General features: G+C 41.5%; 1 protein-coding gene across 4 annotated transcripts in view; it reads left to right on the forward strand.

The window, feature by feature from the left end:
* Positions 1 to 22,553: 22,553 nt before the first annotated feature.
* LOC122548870 (serine/threonine-protein phosphatase 4 regulatory subunit 1-like) overlaps positions 22,554 to 27,584 on the forward strand; it is an 86,733-nt gene continuing 81,702 nt past the window's right edge. For 2 of the 4 annotated variants that reach the window (XM_043687760.1, XM_043687762.1), the window contains exons 1-2: positions 22,554 to 22,666; positions 23,088 to 23,132. In XM_043687760.1, the coding sequence (XP_043543695.1) occupies positions 22,585 to 22,666; positions 23,088 to 23,132 (127 nt within the window). In that variant the 5' untranslated portion in view covers positions 22,554 to 22,584. Of the gene's footprint in view, positions 22,667 to 22,748; positions 22,771 to 23,087; positions 23,133 to 27,584 lie in introns of those variants that run through there. The other 2 variants (XM_043687763.1, XM_043687764.1) reach the window with 1 other exon arrangement.

The raw sequence follows: 27,584 nt of genomic DNA on the forward strand, positions 1-27,584 counted from the left end.
CACACTAAATGGGGTATCAAATGCAACAGTCCAAAGATGTGCAGGTCAGGTGGATTGGCCATACTAAATTGCCCATAGTGTTAGGTGCATTAGTCAGAGGGAAATAGGTCTGGGTGGGTTACTCTTCGGAGGGTTGGTGTGGACTTGTTGGGCTGAAGGGCCTGTTTCCACACTGTAGGGGAATCTAAAAAAAAAGCTGCCACCTGCAAACTGGCTAGATAAAACTTTATTCCTTCAAACTGAAATGAACGGTCCCTCCATACTGCCCCCACCAAAAACTCCCAGGATGGATAGCATGGGTTAGATACAGAGTAAAGCTTCCTCTACTCTTTTGAACCAAAAGTAAAGCTCCCTCTCTTTCTTTCTAAACAGCCCCTGATGGGACACTGTAACAAAACTAAAATTATCAGGACCGACATGGTGGCTCAGTGGTTAGCAATGCTGCCTCACAGTGCCAGGGACCTGGGTTTGATTGCACCGTCAGATGACTGTCTGTGTGGAGTTTGCACATCCTCCCCATGTCTGGGTGGGTTTCCTCCGGGTGTCCTGGTTTCCTCCCACAATCCAAAGATGTGCAGGTTAGGTGAATTGGCCATGGGAAATTGCCACAGTGTTCAGAGATGTGTAGGTTAGGTGCATTAGTCGGGGTAAATTTAGAGTAATGGGGTAAGGAAATGAGTCTAGGTGGGTTACTCTTCAGAGGGTCTCTATGGACTTATTGGGCCGAAGGGCCTGTTTTTACATTGTAGGGATTCTATGAAGTTAGCAGAAATTCTATTCTTTCCAATTGATCAAACAGCAAAACGTATTCCAGCTCATTGCTAACATGGAATTGAGGATGCCATGAGTGGGATAATGGTGAAAAGGGACATGCAATTCAGGATGGTTCAAAGTACTACCACCTTTCACTCATTTCCTACCTCCTCCTCCACCACCACCACTTCTGGCAGCACTGCTTGTGATTGCTAGCACAGGATCAGGTGGATTGGCTTTTCATGGATATCTACCAGCTTCAAAACCCATCAGACATTGGTTAAGAGCACCTCAGCTGTCAAAGCATTCCAGATAACATGCAAAAGCAACTTGCCTCAACTTTTGCTGAGAGGGTTGCAACTTATAGAATTGTGAGGGAGAGAAAGAACAAAAATATGCAGTTGCATCAGACAACATATTTACATGGGTGTGTTACATTACAAAATGTAATATCAGTAGGTTTCTACAGTTTTCTGAACTACCAATTATTTCTTTCCACTACATTCCAACCTTATCACATGAGTTCACAGACAGAAGGAGGTGTCGAGGTCAAAATGCTGAGCTTGTGGACAGTCCAAACACTGGAAGAGAAGGGGCTGAACAAGCAGCAAAGAAAGCAATGGAGCTACCAGAGGCAGGATGAAGAAGAAAGAATGAAACCAAACATCCATTCTCCAGAAGATGGCAATGGGTTTGAGGATGTTATCGGCATAGGAATCATAAAATTTCATGAAATGTCTGGATATGATAAATCACAGAGACAAGAAATTCATACACACATTCGGATCAGGAATGGGTGAGCAGTAAGCACATACTCACCAGTCTGAACCCAAAGCTTGGTATCAGCGCTTAGAGAGATGAAAGACTTAACAGCAATATAGGTTTGTTCAATATATTGCATCAGTGTATGACACTATGATCTTTTGCTCTAAATTCTGTGTCCTATGATCCTACTCCACTAGCTACCTGACGAAGGAACAACACTCCAAAAGCTTGTACTTCCAAAAAAACCTGTTGTACTATAACCTGGTGTTGTGTGGTATTTAACTTTGTCCACCCCAGTCCAACACCAGCTTCCCCATATCAAGCATATTGAAGAGAGACTATGTGCTGTACAAAGGTGACATCCAAGAGGGAGATTCTGAGCATCAAACCTTTAGCAGCATGTGTTTCAAATAGAACTTGATATAGAAAAGTGTGATGATGCTGAATTAAGATGGCAAAGCAGTGGACTGCAGCTGCAAACTTAACATTATATCCCAGTCAGAAAATCATTTATTGGAGATGAATCACAAACTGAAAGAAATGCTGAAGCATTTACCAGAGGAAATGCAAAATGTGAAAAAGACAAGTGGAGCAAGCCATGCAGAAGTTGAATTTCTGGTGGATGAAAGTTACATAGGAGGTTTGTAAGAGAAAGGTAAGCTGCAAAATCATAATACAGAGCCTGAGGAGAAGTGCTGTCAGGGCGAGTACTGACTGTACATGACTGCTTCAGTTCAGAAGAAGAGGCACCACTTTGTACCATTGACGCAACACCAATTTTGCAGGGAAAAGTGAGGATCTGAATGTTATTTAAATCAAGAAAAGACTACAGAAAGCTACTGCACAGATTTCAAAGTCTTTGTGTATAAATCATAGAAAGCTAGCATACAAATTCACCAGGTTATTTCAAAGAGAATGCAGTATAAAAATAGGAAAGTCTGGCTAAAACTGTACAAGACCACAGCTGGTTTATTATGAATAATGTGAACAATTTTAGATCGTTTATCCAAGAAAAGATATTGGAGATTGTCCAGTGGAGATTCACTAGGCTGATAGCAGATTTGGAAAGACTGTTTTATGAGGAGAGGTTGAGTAGGTTGTGCCTGAACTCTTTGGAGATGAGAGACAATCTTATTGAAGCATACAAAAGTCTTGGGAGCTTGATTGGATAAGTGGACAAAGTTTGTTTACCTTTGTGGGAGAGTCTTGGTACAGAAGGAATAATCTCATAATAAGAGAATGCCCATTGAGAACAAAATTGAAGAGGATTTTGTTTTTCAGGGGATATTGAATCTTTACCAAATAAACTTTTAGAATGTGGGTTACTGAGCATAACAAGACTGAGATTTTCAATCATAAAGGAATCAAGGGTTGGGGGTAATGGCAGGAAAATGGAGTTGAGGATTATAAAATCAGCCATGATCTCGCTGAATGGCAGAGAAGTCTCAATGAGCCAATTGGTCTACAGATTACAGATTTACAGATTACATTACAGTGTGGAAACAGGCCCTTCGGCCCAACAAGTCCACACCGACCCGCCGAAGCGAACCCACCCATACCCCTACATTTACCCCTTACCTAACACTACGGGCAATTTAGTATTGCCAATTCACCTGACCCTGCACATCTTTGGACTGTGGGAGGAAACCGGAGCACCCGGAGGAAACCCACGCAGACACGGGGAGAACGTGCAAACTCCACACAGTCAGTCGCCTGAGGCGGGAATTGAACCCGGGTCTCTGGCGCTGTGAGGCAACAGTGCTAACCACTGTGCCACCGTGCCATCTATTCTGTTCATACCTCTGTTCCTGCTCTCTATGGATATGCACCCAATGTGTGGATTCAACCAACCGCATCTCCAGGCTGTTTATTTTCTCTTTTAGTGCTCACTCACTTTGAGTCTTTCTGGATAAGTTCCAAAGGCTATAGCAATATCTCTGTAATTAAGTAACCAATGCATTGAAATTGATTACCTGCCTTCTCCACAAAATGCACTGTCAATTAACTACAGAAGATAGCTGGTAGCAACACTGTGATTTTTAAAAATTCACTCTTGGGTCATAATCATCATTTGCTGGCCAACATTTATTGCCCATCACTAGTTGCCCTTGAGAAAGTGGTGTTGAGCTGTCTTCTGAACTGCAACATTGTAGGCAGACCCACAATGCCCTTAAGGAAGAAATTCCATGATTTTGACCCAGTGACACTAAAAGTAAGGTGATATATTTCCAAGTCAGGATGGCGAGTGGCTTGGAGAGGAACTTGCATTTGATGGTGCTCCTTTGTATCTGCTGCCCTTGTCCTTCCAGATGGAAATAGTTATGGTTTTGGAAGGTGGTGAGTAAGGATCTTTGGTGAATTTCTGCAGTGCATCTTCTGCTGCTACTGAGCATCGGTAATGGAGGGTAGTGAATGCTTGTTGGTGTGGTTCCAATCAAGTGGGCTGCCTGGTTCTGGATGGTGTCAAACTACTTGGAGTGTTGTTGGAGCTGTACCCATCCAGGCAAGTGGACAGAATTTGGGGACTCAGGAGGTGAGTTACTCACCGCAGTATCCCTAGCCTCTAACCTGCTCTTGTATCATGAGTCCAGTTGAATTTCTTGTCAATGGTAACCCCATGGATGTTGATCATGGGGGAATTCAGTATCAACATCATGGGTAGGCTATCACTGACCAGAAATTCTACTGAACTGGAATACCTGTGATTTTAACATCCTAAACTGCTCCCATATCATACACTCCTCCAAGTTAAGATTCATGCCATTATTTCCATTAGAGCAAAGGAAGCTGTTAGGTGATTCAATGACAAATTTATGAGAATCAGGAAGGACTTTGGAAATGGCTAAAAATAAAAAGACTGTTCCCTTTGACTGTGAGCTGAAAATGTGTTGCTGGAAAAGCACAAAAGGTCAGGCAGCATCCAAGGAGCAGGAGAATCGATGTTTCGGGCATGAGCCGTTCTTCAGGAATGCCCGAAACGTCGATTCTCCTGCTCCTTGGATGCTGCCTGACCTGCTGTGCTTTTCCAGCAACACATTTTCAGCTCTGATCTCCAGCATCTGCAGTCCTCACTTTCTCCCTTTTGACTGTGAGTCAACAATGAGGGATCAGCATTTTAAAAATGACAGTAATTGTCAGTAAGATACGTTACATAATACAGAAAGTTATTTGAGCATTGGATGTTCAAAAGCACTTGGTGCAGGAATATATTTTAAGGCAAATTGGATGACCGTTCAAAGCCAAGGGAGGTATAGATTACAGCAAGAGTACAGCGGCGAGATTAATTTTGATTTACTCTAGTAAATCACTCGGACAGATATGTTGACTTGGTAATGGCTTCCTAAGTGCTATCATTATCTTACTTATCACCCCATTTCACATCCTCCGAAGGCCCAGAGTAGGCATCACAAACAATTAACTGCTCTTTCAGTTGCTGTTGTAGTGGTGGCATGGCAGCTCAGTGGTTAGTACTGCTGCCTGACAGTGCCAGGGACCAAGGTTCGATTCCAGCCTTAGGTGACTGTGTGGAGTTTGCACACTTTCCCTATGTTTGCGTGGGTTTCCTCCCACAATTCAAACATGTGCATGCTAAATTGTCCATAGTGTTCAGGGATGTGTAGGTTAGGTGCATTAGTCAGGGGTAAATGTAGAGTAATAGGGTGGTGGAATGGGTTTGGCTGGGATACTCTTCGGAGGGCTGGTATGGACTTGTTGGGCTGAAGGGCCACTGTAGGGATTCTATGATAGTGGTCTGGTCTATTGAGCATGGCAAGATCAGATTGCAGACAGGGCAAATGATCAGCTAATCTGCATATGTTTGTTGTGCTGTTGTTTTATTGTTTTTCTTGTTTTTAGAAGAGAAGCTAAAAGAAATTTGATAATATTACCATATGACCATAAGATCATAAGATGTAGGAGCAGAAGTAGGCCATTCAGCCCATTGAGACTGCTCCACATTTCAGTGAGATAATGGCTGATCTGATAATCCTCGACTCCACTTTCCTGCCTTTTACCCAGAATCCTTGATTCACTTAACAACTAAAAATCTGTCTATACCAGCCTTGAATATGATTAATCTCTTTTTAGTTTAACAAATATTTATTAGGCAATTTAAGTTAAAGTTCATAATCTTCAGCAAATGTAAACATTTGCCACTAATCCTCAGTTTTGTATTAAACAACTTATACAAAGTGTTGAAACATGTTTCAAAATTTATGGTATCAAAAATATGCTGTTGTATTAATTGCATCGATGTGTCATCAATACACTGGAGAGTTGCCTTTAATGATAAATTGTTGCTCAGATTTCTTTAAATCCTCAATGGCACTTCATTCTCCATGCTGTTAATCAAGTCCAGATTCTTGCACTTTGCACCAATTTCAGTCAAGGTCTGCAAAACATTGTGGTCTCTAAACCTCAATCTGCAATTGTTTCACTTGATTCATCTGACCACAGTTATCTGCATTGCCTCTCTGCATACCAATATCCATTACAGTGTCTAGTCTGAAATATCCTGCATACAAGGTATGGCAATGGTGGTCGCAACATCTGTCCAAGTAAACTCACAATGTGCTTGATGACCCAATTTAAACAGCCCTCTATAGTAATGAATTCCACAGATACACTCTGAAAGAAGAAATTCCTCCCCATCGCAATCCGAAATCTCTGTCTCATTTCTAGGATTATGCCCTCTGGTTGGAGATTCTCACTCAAGAGGAAATAAGCTAGCTGTTTCTATCCTTCTAATCACCCTAAGAATCTTACATGTTTCAACAAGGTCACTCATCGTTCTTCTAAACTCCAATGAATATAGGAGCAACCTACTCAACCTCTGCTCATAAAACAATCCCTCCGCACCTGATATTAGCCCACGATCTGGAGATGCCGACGATGGACTGGGGTGTACCAAGTTAAAAGTCACACAACACCAGGTTATAGTCCAACAGGTTTATATGGAAACACTAGCTTTCGGAGCGCTGCTCTTTCATCAGGTGGTTGGTGGAGTGTATGTGGAGCTAGTGAACCTTCTCTGAACTACTTCCAATGCTAGTATATCTTAGTTTCAATAGCATCTATTTTATAAGAAATGTGAAATAATTGTTTAAAACAGTCCAGTGTTAGGGCAAAGGCAGACTGACAGTTTTAGTGACTTTTTTGCATCTGTTTGAACAATAAGTTGAGAACTTTGCACTTTTTGTTTAGTAATATCACATATGAAAATGCTTCATACTAAGTTATTTTGTAAATTATATATTTCAAATGCATTTAAGTAAGTGTGGCTATATTTCAGTGTATACACATGCTTGTTCTTTGCCAGTGGCATTTCACTGATCATATGTTTCTTCAATCTTGTGGCTTTATCATTCAACAACAATTTCCTTACTGCAAGCTAAAATTTTCAGTTCGATAAAAAGTGATTAACATTGCATGGCAAGTGAAATTGTAGCAGATTCTCTGCATATTATAATTACTCAAAGTAGCAAATGAAGAAATCACTTCTGGTAAAGTCAGCCATGTCATTACCAGGATAAATTAAGCATGAGGTTTCCCGCCATAAAGAAGAAGCCTCACTTAAAACTAAACCAGTGGTTGACAGGGAATATTTTGACTATTGACTATGTTCAGGGCAGAAACAGAAAAACAGAGCAGTGGATAAAACAAGGAACTGTTCATGTAACGGTCAGCCTAAAATATTGGTTAGACGCAAAAAAAACTGGAGGTGCTGGAATCCAAAGTAGACGAAACGTTGACTTCTCCAGCTCTTGATGCTGCCTGGCTTGCGATGTTCATCCAGCCTCCTGCTTGTCTAGCCTAAAATATTGGTCAGCATGTAATTTAACTGTCAAAGCTGTGTTCTTACCTGACATTTGTGCCCATTCACTTTTCAGTGAGTCCTAGTTAACAACAGTATCAGTTAGCAACATCCATTTATTGCATTTATCCATTACACCCTTTGTGTGTGGTCTAAACCAATGATTCCCAAACCTTTCAGGATCAAGACACAGTATCAAGGAGACAAACAATTCTAAGGCACACCCACTTTTTTGAGTGGAATTCATTGCTCATAAATGTCACATTTACTTGCATTTACTATGATATAATGGGAATGAAGACACCAGGTGATTAGTGAACTTGTAGAAGACACGTCTTAGACCTACAGTGAAATATTGTGTACATTGTGAGCACCACATTATAGGAAAGCTGTGAATGTAGAAGTGATTTACAAGAATGGTTCCAGGGTGACAGACTTCAGTTACGATAACAGATTGAAGAGGTTGGGACTCTTGTCCTTGGAGAGACGAAGACTGAGAGGAAATTTGGTAGAGGTTTTCGAAATCACAAGCAGACTAGACAGATAGGGAGAAGTTGTTCCAACTGATAAATCAACAAGAGTGTGGCAGCGTAGATTAAAAGTGACTAACAAAAGAAGCAAGAGTGATGTTAGAAATAATGATTTTCACTCAGCAAGAAAAGTGAACGCACTGGCAGCACATTGGCTCAGTGGTTAGCACAGCTGCCTCACAGTGCTAGGGACGGGGGTTCAATTCCACCCTCGGAAAACTGTCTGTGTGGGTTTCTTCTTAAGTGCTCCATTTCCTCCCAGAGTCGAAAGATGTGCAAGTTAGGTGAATTGCCAGGGATGTGCATGCTATGTGAGTTAGTCATGGGAAATACAGGGTTACAGGGATAGGGTCTGGGTGGGCTCTTCGGAGCGTCTGAGTGGACTCGATGGGCCAAATAGCCTGCTTCCACACTTTGGGGATTCTATGAATCTACTACCTGGATGTGTGGTGGAGGCAGGTTCAATTAAGTCTTCAAGAGATCATTGGATGTTTATTTTAATAGAAATTGAGTGCAGGGACAAAAAGGAAGAGATCGACACTCGGTAATGATGCTCATTTGAAGAGCTGGTGCAAGCTGAATGACCTTCTTCTCCTCCGGAACAATTCTGTCACTCTGTGATCTTTGAGCCGGCTTTTATCACTTTCAAATGACATCAGCTTCCTCTTTATGCATGCACTCTCTTTGTGGGACCTGGAGGTAGTATTTGAACTATTTGCAGCCCTGTAACAATGCTCACAATATTAATGTGAGCTGTAACTAGCTGCTAAAATGCAATGAACTTGCCAACTGTAAGAGTCTTCTAGTTAGAACAGGAAGTAATTCTTCTCTACCAACCTAGACTAAGCAAACCCCGGAGTTTCCTAGACTGAAAGAAGCTCGTTCCAGCCACCTTCACCATGAGAAGTATTCCGACAGTGAGGTGAGCTACCTTGTCCATACAACACAGCAGCACTGTGGAGTTGATTCGACTGCTTGCGCAGGACATGATGAGCAGAGGCATGACACCTTTGAGAGGTTGAAATCTGCCATTTCTCATCATCTTGCTCTCACAGAGCTAGCTCAGCAGTTAAGTCTGCTGCCTCACAGCACCTGGCATCCAAGTTCAATTCCAGACTTGGGTGACTGTCTGTGTGAAGTTTGCTCATTCTCCTCGTGTCTGCCTGTGTTTCTAACAGGTGCTCCGGTTTCCTCTCACAGTCCAAAGATATGCAGGTTAGGTGGAATGGACATGCTAAATGCGGGTTATGGGGATGAGGTGAGTCTGGATAGGATGCTCTTTGGATGGGCTGAATGGCCTCTTTCTGTACTATAGGGATTCTATGACACTTAGGATGTACAGACGTGTATTGCAGGACGCACCAGCAAATAGCACTGAAGCTGCTGCAAGAGCACTATGTTCAGGGACAGGTACCTCTGAGGAAATAAAGCCTGGGACAGATCAGCCATGATCTATGATTATAAATATGGAAAAAGCTCTGAAATTGAAGTTCTAAACTGGAATAAGGCCGATTTTAATGAGATAGGGTTTGATATGGGCAGAGTGGACTGGAATCAGATACTTTTGGTGAAATCTGTGTCAGAGTGTGGAACACATTCAAGAAGGAAGTAGGAAGAGAATGGAGCCAATATGTACCAACAAAGACAAAGACTGAGAAAAAGTCTGTGGTAAGTACTGAGGGGTCAAAGCAGCAGAAGCCTCAGAAGAGGGAAACTTAAAAAGGAAATTAGGAGCGCAAAAAGGGGGCATGAAAAAATAATGGCAGGTAATGCAAGGGAAAGTCCCAAGTTATTTTACAAGGGTATTAAAGATTAAAGAATAACTAGGAAAGGACATTTGGTAATTTATGTGTGGAGCCAGTGAACATAGGTTAAGTTCCAAATGAATATCTCGTGTCAGTGTTTATAAGTAAAATGGCAGATGGCATTTAATCAGACAAATGTAAGGTGCTACATTTTGGAAGATCAAATGCAGGAGGGAAGTATTCAGTAAATGTCAGAACTTTTAGAAGCGTGAGCATACAGAGGGATCTAAGCACACAGTCCACAGTTCCCTGAAACTGGCAACACAAATAGATAAGATGGTCAAGAAGGCATATGGCATGCTTGCCTTTATTGATCAGAGCTCAGAGTACAGTATAAAAACATGTCATTTTACAGTTGTATAGAACTTTAGTTAGACTACATTAGGAGTACTGCATGTAGTTCTGGTTGCCATATGACCAGAAGGACGTGGAGGGTTTGGACAGGGGACAGAAAGAGTTTACCAGGATGTTGTCTGCATTGGAGGGTTTTAGTTATGAGAAGAGATTGAACAAACTTGGTTTGTTTCCACTTGAATGTCAAAGTAAGGGCAACCTGACAGAAGTTTAGAAAATTATGAGAGACATGAATAGTTGAAGTCTTTGTGTCAATTACTAGTGGATATAGGTTTAAGGTAAAAGGGGGTAAGTTTAAAGGATATCTGAGAGGCAAGCGTTTTACAAAGAGGGTAGTAAGTGCCTGGAAATTGCTCTCAGATAGAATCACAATTTTTAAGAGGCATCTTGACATATCCGGAATGTTTAGATTCCCTACAGTGTGGAAACAGGCCATTTGCCCCATCAAGTCCACACCGGCCCTCTAAAGAGTAACCAGCCCTGACCCATTTCCCTCTGACTAATGTACCTAACGCTATGGGTAATTCACCTGAACTGCACATCTTTGGATTGTGGGAGGAAATCCACACGACTCAGGGAGAATGTGCAAACTCCACACAGACAGGCCCCTGAGGCTGGAATCAAACTCTGTTGCCTGGCATTGTGAGGCAACAGTGCTAACCACTGAGCCACCATACCACCTGAAAAGGTAGGGAATAAAGGGATATGGACCGCATAGATGCAAAAGGTTTCTAATGCCAAAAAGGCATTATGTGTTGGTGCAGTCTTGATGGGCAAAGGGCCTGTTCTTGTGCTGTACAGTTTAAGTGAGCAGTATAATGTAGCTATAAAAATCAGGGAGACAGACTGTGATACAAATAAATAAATTAATTTAGACAGTGGGGAGATTCTGAGTGGTCTGGCAGGCTTGAAAGGGAATAAGACTCCACGGTTAGATAAAATATATCCTAGGCTGTGGAGTGAGGCAAGGGAAGAATTATCGGGAAAACTGGCAATGATTTTCAATTCCTCTCTAGCCACAGAGAGGTGCTGCAGAGCTGGAGAACAACTGTTGAGGAACCATTATTCAAGAAGGGAGTGAGGGATAAACCAGGAGAATATAGGCCATTCAATCTAACCTCAGTACTGGGGAAACTATTGAGTTTTTCAAAGAGACAACCACATATGTGGATGAGGGCAATGCTTTTGATGTCATCTAATGTGGACATCAGCAAGTCTTTTAATAAGAACACACATGAGATGATAAGACTCCATGGGATTCAAGGAAATTTGGCCAATTGGAATCAGAATTGGCTGAGCGGCAGGAAGCAGAGGGTAATGGTCAAAGGGACTGGAAGCAGGCATCAATATTTGGGGCTCTTGTTGTTTGTAGTGTATATAAATGATTTAGATTTGAATATAGGAGGGTTGATCAGTATGTTTGCAAATGATACGAAAATTGGTGGAGTGGTAAATAGTGAGGAGGATAGCCTTAGATTACAGAAGGATATAGATGAGCTGGGGCCAAATGGAATTCAATGTGGATAACTGTGAAGTCATGCTCTTGGGCAGGATAAATAAGGGAAGCCATGACGAATGGTGGACCCTGAGAAGCACCAAGCATCAAAGTGGCCTTGGTATGCATGTCCTTTCAAGTATCAGGATGGATGGATAAAGTGGTTAAAAATAAAAATGTGATACTTGTGTTTATTTGCTGAGGCATAGAGTTAAAGAGCATGGAGGTTATGCTGGAACTTTATAAAGCATTGGTTAAGCTGCAGTTGGAGAATTGTGTGCAGTTCTGGAACCGACATTAAAAGAAGGAGGTGATAGCACTGGAGAGAGTACAGAGAAGATTTAGTAGGATGTTGCCTGGAATAGAGAGTTTTAGTTCCAAAGGGAGATAAGATACTGGAGTTGTTTTCCTTAGAGCAGAGAAAATTGAGGAGGCACATAATTGAGATGTGTAAAATTATGAGGAGCATAGACAGGGTAGGCGGAAATGAAACATTTTCCTTCATGGAGGGTTCGATGAACAGGGAGCATATGTGTGGGGTAGGATTTTTAGAGGGGATGTGAGGAAATGTTTTTCTTTCACTGAGAGGATGGTGGGAATCTGGAGCTCACTTCCTGTAAGTGAGATAAAGGCAGAAAGCTTCATAACATTGAAAAGATTTTTAGATGTACAAGATATACAATGCTATGAGCTCAGTGCTAGAAAATGGAATTAGGATAGTTAAATAGTTGTTTTTGAACAGTGCATACTTGATGGGCTGAAGGGCCTTTTTCTATGCTGTGGATCTCTATATATATCTTACTGAATGGTGGGACAGGAATAAGGGGCTGAATAGCCTATTCCTTCTCCTATTTCTTATGTTCCTCTATAGTTTGGATTTGTCCTGGTACAGGGCAATTTTCATATTGCTGGATGATACCAGGATTATAGGTGGCATGGTGGCTCAGTGGTTAGCACTGCTGCCTCACAGTGCCAGAGACTTGGGTTCAATTTCCACCTTGGGCGACTGTCTGTGTGGAGTTTGCACATTCCTTTTGTGTATGCATTTCCTCTGGGTGCTCCCGTTTCCTTCCACATTCCAAAAGATGTGCAGGCCAGGTGGATTGGCCATGCTAAATTGCCCATAGTCAGGGGAAGTGTGGACTTGTTGGGCCGAAGGGCCTGTTTCCACACTGTAGGGACTCTAACCTAATCTAATTATAAGTGTCCAGGAACAGCTCAGCTGGAGGCATAGCAAGTATGGAACATATGTCTTCAGTAATATTGTCAGAATGTCGTCAGGGTCCAGAACCTTCCCAGTATTCTGTGTTTCTTGATTACATGTTGAGTGAATTAAATCAGTAGTAGACCGGTATCTGTGATGCTAGGACCTATGGAGGGGGTCATCAACTCAGACACTCGAAGCTGAAGATTGCAGTCATCAAGATAATTAGCTGGAATACCATTTCAAAAGGCAAAAAACCAACATTTGTCCTGCATGAGAGGTCGATGCTGAAGAGAGGAGAGTGGTCTACAAAACTGAAGACAACCATTCACTGGGTCATTAAGCATGGCAATGCTGTAACCAATCACAGTCATAGAATCATAGAGAATCATAGAGATGTACAGCAAGGAAACAGACCCTGCAGTCCAACTCGTCCATGCCGATCAGGTATCCTAAATTAATCTAGTCCCATTTGCCAGCACTTGGCCCATATCCCTCTAAACCCTTCATATTTATATACCCATCCAGACACCTTTTAAATGTTGTAATTGTATCAGCCTCTGCCACTTTCTCCTGCAGCTCATTCCATAGACGCACCACCTTCTGTGTGAAAATATTGCCCCTTAGGTCCCTTTTAAATCTTTCTTGTCTCACCTAAACCTGTTCCCTCTAGTTCTGGATTCCCCCACCCCAGGGAAAAGACTTTATCTATTTATCGTATCCATGCTCCTCATGATTTTATAAACCACTATAAGGTCACCCCTCAGTCTCCAACGCTCCAGGGAGAACAGCCCTAGTTTATTCAGCTTCTTCCTGTAGCTGAAACCTTCCAATTCTGGCAACATCCTTTTAAATCTTTTCTGAACTTTTTCAAGTTTCACAACATCCTTCCCATAGGAGGGAGACCAGAATTGCACGCAATATTCCAAAAGTGGCTTAACCAACATTCTGTACAGCTGCAACATGACGTCCCAACTCCTATACTCAATGCTCTGACCAATAAAGGCAAGCATACCTTCTTCACTATCCTATCTACCTGAGACTCCATTTTCAAGCCTACCTGCTTGGTTTAAAATAACTGTCAATCATTACTAGTTAGTGCAATTGGCATTGCAATGCCTCTGCCAATCAAAATCTACTTGCCAACTAATCAAAACTCTCCTGGTTATGCAGTATAAATGTTGGTTTATCTTGCAATTGCCCTGTTAAATGCAAGACTAAAAGCTTTGACAAAGTACATCTTCTTTCAGAAATATGATTAGATTTTTAAACATTGAATTCCTGCACAGATAGTTTTTTTTAAAAAGTCTTGATTGACTTTAATAAGCAAAAGCTGGAAATAATCGCTCAATGTTAGATAGTGCGTGTTTCCTTAGCAAACATTTTTGGACAGTGTCAAAATGCAGCCGAGCACTTCATTACTGAAATCTGATATATAATGCTGCAATGCTCGAATTGACAAGTTGCCAATCTTGGCAATAGGACAAGGGAGGAGTTAAACCAAGAACACAAACTTCCTTCGAGGTTTGGAAAATTGGCTGATTCAGAGTTTGTTTTGGCAGAAATGCTTTGTGCTTACAATTAGAATGTGGCTCATTCAGATCTAAACAGAAGGAGGAAAAACAGCAAAATAAAAGTGTCTACGTATACATTCCAGCTGGTTTTCAACTCATTGTCCCTCTCACTTCATTTTCCTCTTTTTTCCTGAAGGCAGTGACTCACAGCAGGGTTTAGTTCAATCGGCATCTCCAGTCCTTGTCATGCCACACTCAAAATTGATTCACAAGTTTTTCAGCATTTGTTACCCTTCCTGATGAAGTAACTGTGCAAAGGTCAGTATTCCATCACCAAGTCATCCTTGATTTACATATGCACAGTACACTGGCTGTCGCCAGTCAGCTCAGAGTCAGCCCAGGAAGTGAGAAGATTCTGAATTCCCTGTTTATATCTGTTAGCCAAGGCTCCCTGATCGGACTAGATAACAGCCCCAATCAAGGGTCTCATAGGCAATAAGATCCACCTGATCCCAAATCACTACACTTGAGCTACCCTTGAAAAAGTAGTGGTGAGCCACCTTCTTGAACTATCTGACATGTGAATTAGATTGAATGTGAGGAAGTGTTGTATACTGTCAGCCTCGGTATTTTTTCCATGTCCTCACTTCAATGAGTCTCGACGGCTGCAGATAGAGCTGAATGCAGTGGATGACCTGGTCCTCTGTGTCTCAGTTCCACAGTGCAGTACTAACCACCTTCAAAACTGTTAGATTGGTTTCAGCCATGCAATCTGCTGGAATCAGTCTTCCCATGTCAGGTGCCGACGGTTAGACTCATTGGCTATGCTTGACTGGTTTGGCCAGACCATTGGAGCTGTTGTCCTATGCTGGCACTGTCATAAGATATCAACTACTTGGAGCCAGATGTGGGTGAAGGCAAGGACCAACACAAGATAACAAGTGCTGTCTGCATGCCTCTTACACTCACCCACAATTAGGAAGGGACTTCCAGGATTGAGACCAAGCAACAGTGAAGGAGCAGTGGTATCGTTCCAAGTCAGGATGATGAGTGGATTGGAGGGGACCTGAGGGGTAGTGCTCCTGTCTATCTGCTGCACTTGTCATTTAAGATGTCATTTGTTTGCTTAATAATGTTGGAGCTGGCTTGGTGAGTTGCTGCAGTACCTCTTTTGGATGGTACACACTGCTACAATTGGGCCCAGTAGTGCAGACGGTGAGACTGACCACATCTTAATTCAATATCAAACTTATGCATCTTAGTCAACTGGCTATACAGAGGGACTACCAGGAATGAAGGGCTAACGTACAAACACCAACAATATCAACATCAATAGCGTGGGCTCAATTCCTTGACTGGCGAGGCCACCATGAAGTTCTCACCTTCTCGACCTCAGGCATGGTGACCCTCAGGTTAATCTCGCCACTCATCAGTTCCAAGATGGTGGTGGCGGGACCAGCAACATTCAACTCTTCAGAATGGGGTTCAGCCACTCATGGCCTCATGCAGCATGTCTGGCTGCATCTACACGGCTTCATCGTTGTCTTTCCAGCTCGGTAGTTTGGTTACTTTTTATTGATGTGGCCTCCTTCTGCAGGCACCATGTAACTCCATCCCCATTCTATCTCGGGTGGTGGCATCAGAAGATAAGCCAAGATCCGTTGGTCAACTTGAAGCCAGGACCCGTTGATCAATGTCCAGTGTTGGACGGGCCTAAACAGTGTGATCGTCTCCAGCTCAGAGGTGGCAAATACAGAAGCAATGGTGGCGGCAGTAAAGAGCCACCTAGCCAGGACCCTGGGAACGATGTCGGACTGCGAGGATTGGAGAAGCAGAGAGAGTGAAGTCTACCAAGAGGGAAAGATGAATATGTGAAACAGTTTCAGTTTTAGTAATATCAATTTAATATTAAGTTATTTACTACATGTACAATTTATTCAGTAATTTACTCTGTAATCCAAGATATCACTGGAACATGGCAACATTATACACTTTTCACTGTACCTCGATACAAGTGACAATTTTAAATAAATCTAAATCTAAACATTGGACAGTACCTCGAGCAACAGCTAATTATAATGACACTACTAAGTTATTGAAGATCCCAGACTTAGGAAGAACTTCCGACAGCAGCAGTCACATTGAAGAGCAAATAATGAAGTGTGGTTATTAAAGTTGGAAATCTCATTGATGGCAGGCCTATATAATATGAAATTGTCTAATATCTACACCTGCATCAAGGGTGTGAAATGTTACACTTTTGGTTATGAACCAATCTGTGAGTTGACTTAAGAAGAAAACATTGGACTATACAGTGGGTCAGGTACAGGTGGTCTCACACTTGTGATGGGGTGGAGTGGAAAAGCAAAGGAAGAGTAATTCTAATTGGAATGGCACTAAGAATTCGAATCACTTGACACCTCATCACATATCTAATTATTTCAGGCACATTAAGTGTACTGTAAAATGTTGATACTTAACACCTAGTTCACTCAGCCAAATCCATTTATAAAGGTTATAAAACTGTTTAATCCTTTGAGAGATTAGCATTCTGAATCATTGCATTTGTTTTACTATTTGTAACAAGTAATTCTGTTTGAATTTCTGCTTTGAGAAAGGTTTGCATTGCAGGTTGGATTCCAGAATAACAGCAGCCTTTAAAAAACCCCACAACTGCCATTTCTGTCATAACATTTAAAGAAAGGGTGAGGCTATTAGAATAAATCAATAGGTATGAATTCTGTGGTTACCTCCTGACTCCCAAACGTCTGTCCACCATCTAAAAGGCACAAGTTAGGTGTGTGATGGAATACTCCAAACGTGACTGAGAGGGTGCAGCTCCAACAGCACTCACAAAGCTCAATGCCATCAGGACAAAGCAGACTGCTTGACTGGCATCCAATCCACCACCTTCAACATTCACATCCTCCACCACAGTGGCAACAATATATCACATTCCATTCACTTCCTCTGCTGTAATCAATAGAATGATGATAATGGAAAGTGGATAAAGTATGCTAATGACCTATGACAAGCAGGACAATCCCAGGTTTTATGTTTCTTTTTAGTGCAGAAAGAAGCCATTTAGCCCATCAAGACTTCACTGACCCTCTGAAGAGCATCCCATCCAGACCCAGATGTCCACTCTGTCCATGTAACTCAACATTCACCATGGTTAATCTACCTAGCCTGCACATCTCTGGACACTATAGGTAATTTAGCATGGCCAATCTACCTAATCTGCACACCTTTGGACTGTGGGAGGAAGCTGGAGGACCCAGTGGACACCCACGCAGACTCTGGGAGAATGTGCAAACTCCACACAGTCACCCAAGGCTAGAATCAAACTCCGCTCCCTGGTTCTGTAAGGCAGCAGTGCTTACTATAGACATATTTACATTGACTGAGTTAGATGATTTTATATTAGATGTCTGCTTAACATCAGGCCCTAGAATTGGACATTGTCTGGGGAGATGAGCAGGTCTTCTAAAATTTGTTTGAAATCATTCACAGATAGCACTGGCAAGGTGTCACTTCTTAAGAAGACAATTGCAATCCGGTGACAGTGAAGGGTTATGCAGTTGTAAAATCAGAATGGCGTGGGCCTTGGATAGGAACCTCAAGGTGGCAGTGATCCCATGTATCAGCTGCCCTTGTCCTTCTCGGTGGTAGAGATTGTGGGTTTCAGAGTTGCTATTGAAAGAACCACGATGACCTGCTACAGGGCATTTTAGGTGTGATAGAATCTATGCATTGTGCTAGAGGGAGTGGATAATGAAGGTTGTACATGGGGTAACAATCCACCGGGCTGCTTTGTCCTGCATGGCATCAAGCATCTTGAATGTTGTGAGCAGAAATCATCAAGGCAAATGGAGAGTATTCAATCACACATTTAACTTGTGCCATGGAGATAGTGGACAAGCATGAAACAGAGGGTAAGTTATTCACCAGAGAATACTCCGCCTGTATAAATCTCACATGTATCTACGCTATTTGCATGTTTGTAAATAGGACCTGACTCATTTGTTGACTGTCTCACCTTGATGTTCAAATAGAGGGCATCAAAGCTATCATGCAGGATAGTGGCTATCCTAATCAAACATTTCTTGCTGTATATTACATAAACTCATAAAAGGACTTAAGGCTGTCATACATTATACTGAAAAGTGCCCTATCAACTCAGAATCCTCTGGAATGGTTAGGTAACCTAAATGTTTGAGCACCATGTCCAGTTTGCTGTCTGATATTGCTACTATTCAGTTGCAACATGAATGGTGTTCAACACCAATAGATGCTGAAATGAAGCAAAAAAAAATTTCTACCTATTGCAAAAATAAGTCGAGTGATATATAAATTTTAGTGTTGATGTGATGCCAGGTATGCAGGCCGTACATGCCAAAGACTGGCGGATTACATTAAATATCATTGCCCTTTGGTAGTTTATAACAAGCAAGATATCCGACTAGTCCGTAATTGTAAGGTTCAAAACACAATATCCAATATTAGATGTGATTCTATGATTGGGCATGTTGCTAAATAATCCTGAATGTGCAAAGACTTAACTGACAATCAATTGAAGATTATTAGTTCGCTTCACGGTATGACACACTTTAAGTATGCTGGAGGCTACATATATAAATATACAGATGGAAAGAACATGTACACACACTGTGGCTTATTTCAGTTCAATGAAGTAGGTTTTGCTTCATTTCTCAGGAAAATGCCTTGACCAATCCAAGTCAACGTGCCTGCTTTAAAATTTAAGCAAAGTTTGATCACTAACTGTCAGACATCATCTAACTGGTGGATTCTCCATGGCAACACATTTATCACTCACCATCTACTTGCCAACCAATTAGCCCTCTTCTCTCATACAGAATTCCTCGTGCAAATTGATCTGATGATTGAGACAAAATGCTTTGAGCAAATGTATCTTTTATCAGCAATACATAAGTTCTGTATTGCCAAAAACTACTTTTCAATAATATTGATATCCATGTAGGATATTGATGGTCGGGCATTTGAGTAGTGCTAATTTAATTGAATGTAAAAAGGGAATTTACATTAACTCATTATCAGGAGGTTGTATGAGCCAAATATCACACACCATTTATCAGTCTGAAATTCATGTCATCAAACTTACGTCTTTTTTGCACTGTAGGCACAAACTGTTTCAATATTTAAGGAGCTGCAAATGAACACTGTGTTCATTCCCACTTTTGATCTTATGAAGGAGGGAAGGTCTTTGATGAAGTGGCCACAGACAATTCCTGGACACTCCAATACAAACAGAAATTGCTGGAAAATCTCCACAGGTCTCTCCACAGATCCCGCACAGAGAAAGCAGAGTTAATGTTTCGGGTCCAGTGACCCTGCTTCAGAAGGGTTTTTGTTTTTGTTTCAGATTTCCAGCATCTGCAGTTTTTTCAACAATATGAATCCAGCTCGTGGAGAGTTTTTTCTTGCTTCTCATTGATTTCAACACTCATTTTGCTGCTGACATTTTTTTTGTTTATTTATTTATTCATGATAGGTGGGCATTGCTGGCTGAGCCTGCATTTATTACCCTTAGTTGTTCTGACAGTGGTAGTGAGCTGCCTTCTTGAACTGCCACAATCCAGTTGGTGCATATACAATCACAATGTTGTTAGGGAGTGAATTTGAGGATATTAGTTTGCTTGCAGTAAAGTTAATCTGAAGCAGTTTCCAAAATAAATTAATTCTTATAACACTAATTTGCAGCAAAAGCTTCTTTTGGCGTAGGACAAAAAGTGAGCTCACATGGGTGTGATGCAATTTGTAAGAATAAATACATGTTTTGAGTGAGACAATATCTCGTTCACTAACACTGCATTAGAATGGAGGACTTTTCCACTCTTTTTATGAGATTGACAGTGGTATCATCAATAAAATGGAATTCACAAAAGCTCACAACAAAAACAACCCATAAAAAAGTAAAGTTGCCATTGTCTCACTTTCCAATTGGAGAGAGAGGATTAGTGGTGGTTCAACCTGAGGGACAACATACCGAAGGTGAGGGGAGAGGTTGAGAAAGGGAAACTTCATGGTAGCCTCAGCCAGTGCAGCAATTGAACCCAAGCTATTGACATCCCTGTCTATTGTGCTAGAGTCATATAGTCGTACAGCATGGAAACAGACCCTACAGTCCAGCTCGTCCATGCCAACCAGATATCCCAACTTAATCACATCCCACTTACCAACACCTGGCCCATATCCCTCCAAATCCTTCCTATTCATATACCTATTCAGATACCTTTTGAATGTTGTAATTGTACCAGCCTCCACCACTTCCTGTGGCAGCTCATTCCATACACACACCACTCTCTGTGAAAATGTTGCCCCTTAGGTCTCTTTTATATCTTTCCGCTCTCACCCTAAACCTATGCCCTCTAGTTCTGGACTCCCCCACCCCAGGGAAAAGACTTTGTCTGTTTATCCTATCCATGCCCCTCATGATTTTATAAACCTCTACAAAGTCACCGCTCAGCCTCCGACATTTCAGGGAAAACAGCCCCAGCCTATTCAACCTCTCTCTATAGTTCAAATCCTCCAACCCTGGCAACATCCTTGTAAATCTTTTCTGAACCATTTCACGTTTCACAACATCTTTCCAATAGGAAAGAGACCAGAAACGCATGCAATATTTAAAAAGTGGCCTAACCATTGTCCTGTGCTGCCGCAACATGACTTACCAACTCCTGTACTCAGTACTCTGACTGATAAAGGAAAGCATACCAAACGCCTTCTTCACTATCCATCTACCTGTGACTCCACTTTCAAGGAGCTATGAACCTGCACTCCAAGGTATCTTTGTTCAGCAAAGGACCTTACCATTAAGTGTATGAGTCCAGCTAAGATTTGCTTTCCCAAAATGCAGCACCTCACATTTATTTAAATTAAACTCCATCTGCCACTCCTCAGTCCATTGGCTCATCTGATCAAGATCCCATTGTAATCTAAGGTAACGTTCTTCACTGTCCACTACACCTCCAATTTTGGTGTCATCTGCAAACTTACTAACTGTACCCCTTATGCTCACATCCAAATCATTTATATAAATGATGAAAAGTAGAGGACCCAGCACCGATCCACATGGCACTCCACTGGTTACAGGCCTCCAGTCTGAAAAATAACCTTCCACCATAACCTTCTGTATTCTACCTTCAAGACAGTTCTGGCTAGTTTTCCCTGTATTCCGTGAGATCTAACCTTACGAACCAGTCTGCCGAGGGGAACCTTGTCGAATGCCTTACTGAAATCCACATAGATCACATCTACTGCTCTGCCCTCATCAATTCTCCTTTGTTACTTATTCAAAAAACTCAATCAAGTTCATGAGGCATGATTTCCCATGCACAAAGCCATGTTGACTATCTCTAATCAGTCATTGCCTTTCCAAATACATCCTGTCCCTCAGGATTCTCTACAACAACTTGCCCACCACTGACATCAGGCTCACTGGTCTATAGTTCCCAGGCTTGTCCTTACCACCTTTCTTAAGTAGTACTACCATGTTAGCCAAACTCTAGCCAACCTCCAGTAATAGCATCATTAATTAACATAGAATTATAGAATTGTACAGCACAGAAACAGACCCTTCAGTCCAACTTGTCTATGCTGACCAGATATCCTAAATTAATCTCGGCCCATTTGCCAGCATTCGGCCCATACTCCTCTAAATCCTTCCTAATTATGTACCTATCCGGGTGCCTTTTGAATGTTGTAATTGTACCAGCCTTCACCACCTCCTCTGGCAGTTCATTCCATACATGCACCACTCTCTGCATGAAAAAGATGCCCGTTTGGTCCCTTTTAAATCTTTCCCCTCTCACCTGAAACCTGATGCCCTCTAGTTTTGGACTTCCCTACCCTGGTACAAAAGACCTTGGCTATTCACCCTATCCATGCCCCTCATGCTTTCATAGACCTCTGTAAGGTCACCCCTCAGCCTCTGATTATCCAGGGAAAATAGCACCAGCCCTATTTAGCCTCTCCCTACAGCTCAAACCCTCAGACAACAGCCTTGCAAAACAAACCAGTGCCTCCACCTTTTCTTTCTTTCCTAAGACTATTGTGCACCAGACCATAGAGCTGCACTCTCAGTAGAGAGAAAGAACTGGTGCTGGTTTAACCTGAGGGCCACCATACATCAGCCAAGAATGATGTTTAAGGAAAATCGTTCATGGCAAACTCAGCTGTTGCAGGAATTGAACCTGTGCCCTTGGCATCACTCTGCAGCACACTCCAGCCAACTGAGCTAATCGGTCCCAACGAGCAATGTCAGCCACCAAATTAAAATTTCTGAGCAAGGAGGTGGCACCAAATCGGAGCATGACACTTTCAGGGTTGGTGGTGCACGACATTGCCTCCAGGGGGCGGAGGCCTTTTCCTTCAGCGCTCCGGCTGCTGCCCGGTCAGTTCCGGTGGAGACTCACGTTCCTGTAAAACAGGCAGGGGCTCGGTCCGGGGCGGGGGGAAGCATTTTAAATGTAGGACCAGGAGGGTGCAAGATGGCGGGTAGGGCAGAGTTGGTTCTTAGTTAATTAATTAATGTATTTCTCTGTTTAACTGTACTTCAACCAATTGGTTTTAGTTTCTGTTTTAACTATTCGAAGAGGGCGATCTGTAAATGTTATCGAAAAACCTGAGTTGTGTTTTTTTTTGTGTGGCGGAGGGTTGAAGGAAAGGTTTATTCCTAAACCCTGACGTTTTCTGGAGCTGGTGTGTGTTTTTTTGCCGATTGTTGGAAGAGTTTTAATTGTTTATTTTCTCTCTCTCTCTCTCTCTTTTTCCACCCGCTTTGTTTTTTTTTCTCCCTAAAACGATTGCTGCAGATTTGTCGTTGGTGCAGGAGGAGCTGCAGGAAGATCTGGACGGATGTGAGTGATGTGTGAGTGGGCCCGGGGGGGGGGAGGTGTCGGTGGTCAAGGTCCTGGAGACTCTTTCAGTCCTTCCCCCCCCCCCCCCTTCTGTCGGATTTAGGTTTTATCGGGCGGATTTATCTTCGCCCCCTCCCCAAAAAAAATAAACAAAATCATCTCTGCCTCAGATTGAGGGGGCCGGGTGAGTTGGGTTGGTGGTGGGGAAGCAGCGATAAAATTCCTTTCTCCAATAGCTTGCCAGTGTTTGACAGAAGAGGACAGTCCGACTTGGACATTGTTCTGGAAGCGGAAACACTGAAGACGAGCATTTGGAAGGACAATAGAACAGTTTCTCCTTTAAATAAACGGAAACGTATAGAATGATTTTTCTTTCTCTTTTGAAGCGGGGCGGGATTGGGACGAAGGGAAGTTGAGGTTTTATTAAGATGAAACTGGGACTTTTTCTTGTGCTCCGATCGGGAACACGTTTCCTGGTATTGCGTGCTGTCAGTTTATTTGTAAAGCGCCAGTTGAAAATGTTTGACTGGTATTATCGTTCTATCAGCTTTATTCAGCAGTACGTTGGAGTTGACTGTTGTTATGTACATGCGAAAATATAGAAGTACTTACCAAATTAAGGCAGTCCACTTGATTTTTTTTTTGCTCTATGTTGGTAATGGTGCATGAGGGCGACCTCCCAGTCCCTAATCCAGGTGGCCATTTTTCATAACGTATCCCTTAGATGGCGAGTGGCAGTAGGCAGTTTATTTGCACTATAGTTAAGCTTGCTATTTATCCTCATCTGATGTTCAAAACATAGTTCCAATCAGACAGAAATGCTGTCTGTTTTAGGTGAAAAGAACAAGTCTGACAGTTTTGGCAGTGTTGCTGCTGCTGACCACAACTTGTGAACATAATGAAAATCTGGGAATGTTGCTGTCTATATGATTTGGATTTTAATAGCCTTTAACAGAAAAATAGAGAAAAGCCACTGTCATTTTGTTCTGATTTATCTTTTAAGATTTTTGACAGTTGCAGCAACACAGTTTGTGACGTTGAAAATGCAAACAATGCTTTGAATGCCTACTTTTGGAATATTTTACAATAAATTGAATGTTAATATTTTAAGTTGAATTGTTAATGTTGAAATTGTCAAACGTTGTACCAGTGTATGCATAAGCCAGTTCTGAATTCCTTTCAAATTACATATTTGAGCAGCTGGCATCTATTTAGAATGTCCTTTTGACTTTTTATATGTAGACACAATGTCTGAGTCAGTGACGTGTGTATATACATGTTATGTTTTAAGTGCATGTGTTGTCAATGCACAAGTAGATGTACATTTGTATTTTGACAAAATATGCATTTATTCAGATTTGTTATAATCTCTGCTTGGAATGACTGACGCAGTATATATACAAGGCTTTGCAGGCGGACATGCACAATGAACAAGCAGCTTTTAATTGGCTTTAATCCATATGGACAAGCATTGAATTTCCTGGTTTCATCCAAGCTGGCAAAGCTGCTAAGTGTAAATTGACAGTTTCTTCACCATGAAAGGCCAGAGATTTGAGTTTATCTGCATCTTGTTTTGCACCCCAGACCTTCAAGTTGCATCGCCAGAATCCTAAAGTAGTTGTTAATCCATATTTGAGAAACTTGGCAAAAGGAGAAAAAAGCAAAATAGATGAGTGCCTGTAGGAAAGTTGTTTGTAGATCTCTCTTTCTTTGTTTTTGCAAACATTAAAATTTTTGCTACATGCTTTCCAAGTTGTTAACTTTGGAAGTTGGCAATAACTTAAGATTCAATAATGTTGGCGAAGTCTTCACCTTCTTAGGATAATTAAGGGAAGGCAAGGAGGTATCATACTGATTTATGGTGCATATGCATTTCAGAAATGGACCTGTCATCCTAAATTGCACCAGTGTGGTAGCAACTGAGCCCCATGCATTCTGGGAGTAGCTCCTACATCGACATCAGGGACAAGCAAACTTTCACAGATGCATTTGAATTTCAGTATTTGTAGATTTTGACAGATTATTCAAGAGGGTAACATAGCAGTCAGAGTTAAAAGTATTTAGTTTCATGTAATTAGTTTAATCAGCCTGTTCAGTTTGCTTACAATAAGCCTCTGGAACTGGTGGATCTTGAACTGAAAATGTGTTGCTGGAAAAGCGCAGCAGGTCAGACAGCATCCAGGGAACAGGAGAATCGACGTTTCGGGCATAAGCCCTTCTTCAGGAAGGGCTTATGCCCGGTGGATCTTGAAACCAGGCTTTCTGGCTCAGAGGTAGGGGCATCACCCCTGTGCCACAAGAATCCATTTTGGTTTTGTTTATGGTTGTAATCTGACAACAGATGTTTGACATTTTCAAATGTCGATTGTACAGTTCTGTTGATTTCTGGCTACCAAATGATGAAATAAATAAATTTCATAAAGTGACATGAGCAGCTTGGACTTGGGAGTATTGGAGGTCTTTTATCACAAGAAGCAACACTCTGGTTTTCTGTTACCAATTCAAATATCCTTGCTATGAGAGTTATTTATACTCAGTTCAAATTGAGTTAAGTGAAGGATAAAATTGCAGACTGTATTTTTCAATATTTGTGAGGAGAGAAGAAATAATCCTGACCATTAAATAGCATTTCTAACTCAGCTGCAGTATCACTGGAAATCACCACTCCAAACAAAATGGTCCGAGAAAAGCAACTTTAAATATTTTAGCTTGATTTAGTAAGTAACTCTATTATATATGGTATGTGACCAAAATCGTTTGAATCTTTGAATTATGTTGACTTTTTGATATTCAGTTTTGGCTGGGACTTCTTAGCAATGCAATCTTGCAGACAGCTGGGTGGAAATGGGGTTAGGTTTCAAGGAATGAATGACAATTGAAAAAGATGCATTACCTATTACATGAATATCTGTAGATTTGCTTTCTTTGCAAACTGGGATATAATGATCCTGTTATAGTACTTTAATGTCTATTCGAGTCGAAAAGCCCAATCAATTGCAACTGGACTGTGAACAAAGCAGCATGTGGCAAAGATTAATACTGATAGGGGGGATCGCAAACAAGTGAAAAAGAAAGGCATGGGAAGGCTGCGGCTGACTTGGAGCCAGAAAGGAAATAGTCTTGTGGCAGAGAGCATGACTACAATATTAAATGTTTCTTGATCCACTTAGCAATGTGTCCCGTTTCTCAAGCCCCACTCCTGGGGTTGCCACAAAAGTTGATGATTTAATCATTGTACATATGTTTGTCAGTTTACTTGTTGGAAACAGAAAACATTGACTGACTTCCTGTATTTAACAAGAACTACTGTTTATTGTAAATTTCTAATCATAAGTAAACAGCTATGAACTATTAACAGATGGCTTTACTCGTCAAATGCCTAACTACCTTCAAAAACCTGTATACAGACGCACACAAACAGTAAAATGTAATCCCAGTGAACTGGGAGCTGTAGTTAAATAGCATCCATTCACAGGGTTCATTGAGATGACCCTTTTGATTTGCCAAGGCTTTATGTTGTTCAATCTACTTCAGGCTCTTTCACTTTGTACAAGGCACTCACCTAATAAGTCTCTTAGCTGTTGTCTTTAATCAAATAACCTGCTGTAGTTGGTAGGAGAAAAACTGACTTCCTTCAAGCTTGAGATAATTTTACGGCAGAGAAATGAACACATGACCTGTCCTTCCAAATTCTGAAGGCTTTTTTCTGTATTGTTCATATCCATGAGCTGTTCAACTTCTCAGGAACCAGAGTTGTCATCTCCTTTGGCATTTGTGGCTGGTCACAATTGCATAAAACAATCAGGTACTTGTTGCTGATCAGAGCTCATTCTATGTGCACATCCTGTGGTTTGTCTTCCACAAGTGGCTTCTGTCATGGCATGAACAAAGTGGTAGTGTGAGCACCACACAGTTTCAGTAACTTGCTTTTAAAAGCCCAGCAAGTTCTTCCACAAACCTTGGTATAAAATTGAATATGAGCATGATATAGAGTAGGTCATTTAAAATGTTGCTCACATTTCAAACAGAACTACTTCAGTTTTTTTTGTAATGATGTGGAAATGAGTATTCATAATGTTTCAGGTTTGGTGATTATAAAGCATGCTTCTATATGAATACAATAGCAGAGTTCAGAATGATAAACTGGTGAAATTGACAGAAACATGGCAGACATCAATGGTGTGAAATTCATGCATTCAGATACAAAGAATTAGGCGTGGCAATGGGAAATAAATGGTGCAGTTTGAAGGAGTTGCAAGAGCAGTCAGCTCGAGATTGACAAGCCTTCATTTCCCTATAGTTACAAATAGCAAGTGATGCCGAGAGCTGCATATTTAAATTTGCTGACCATGTCAATTTACATAAATTGTGTTATTAGGGTCCAAAAGTTGCATGGGGCATAGATTGTAAGTGGACAGATCATCTAGATCTGAGAAAGTCAGATCAGAGTTG

The sequence above is a fragment of the Chiloscyllium plagiosum genome, chromosome 4 (genome assembly GCF_004010195.1).
Source record: "Chiloscyllium plagiosum isolate BGI_BamShark_2017 chromosome 4, ASM401019v2, whole genome shotgun sequence".
NCBI classification, from domain to species: domain Eukaryota; kingdom Metazoa; phylum Chordata; class Chondrichthyes; order Orectolobiformes; family Hemiscylliidae; genus Chiloscyllium; species Chiloscyllium plagiosum.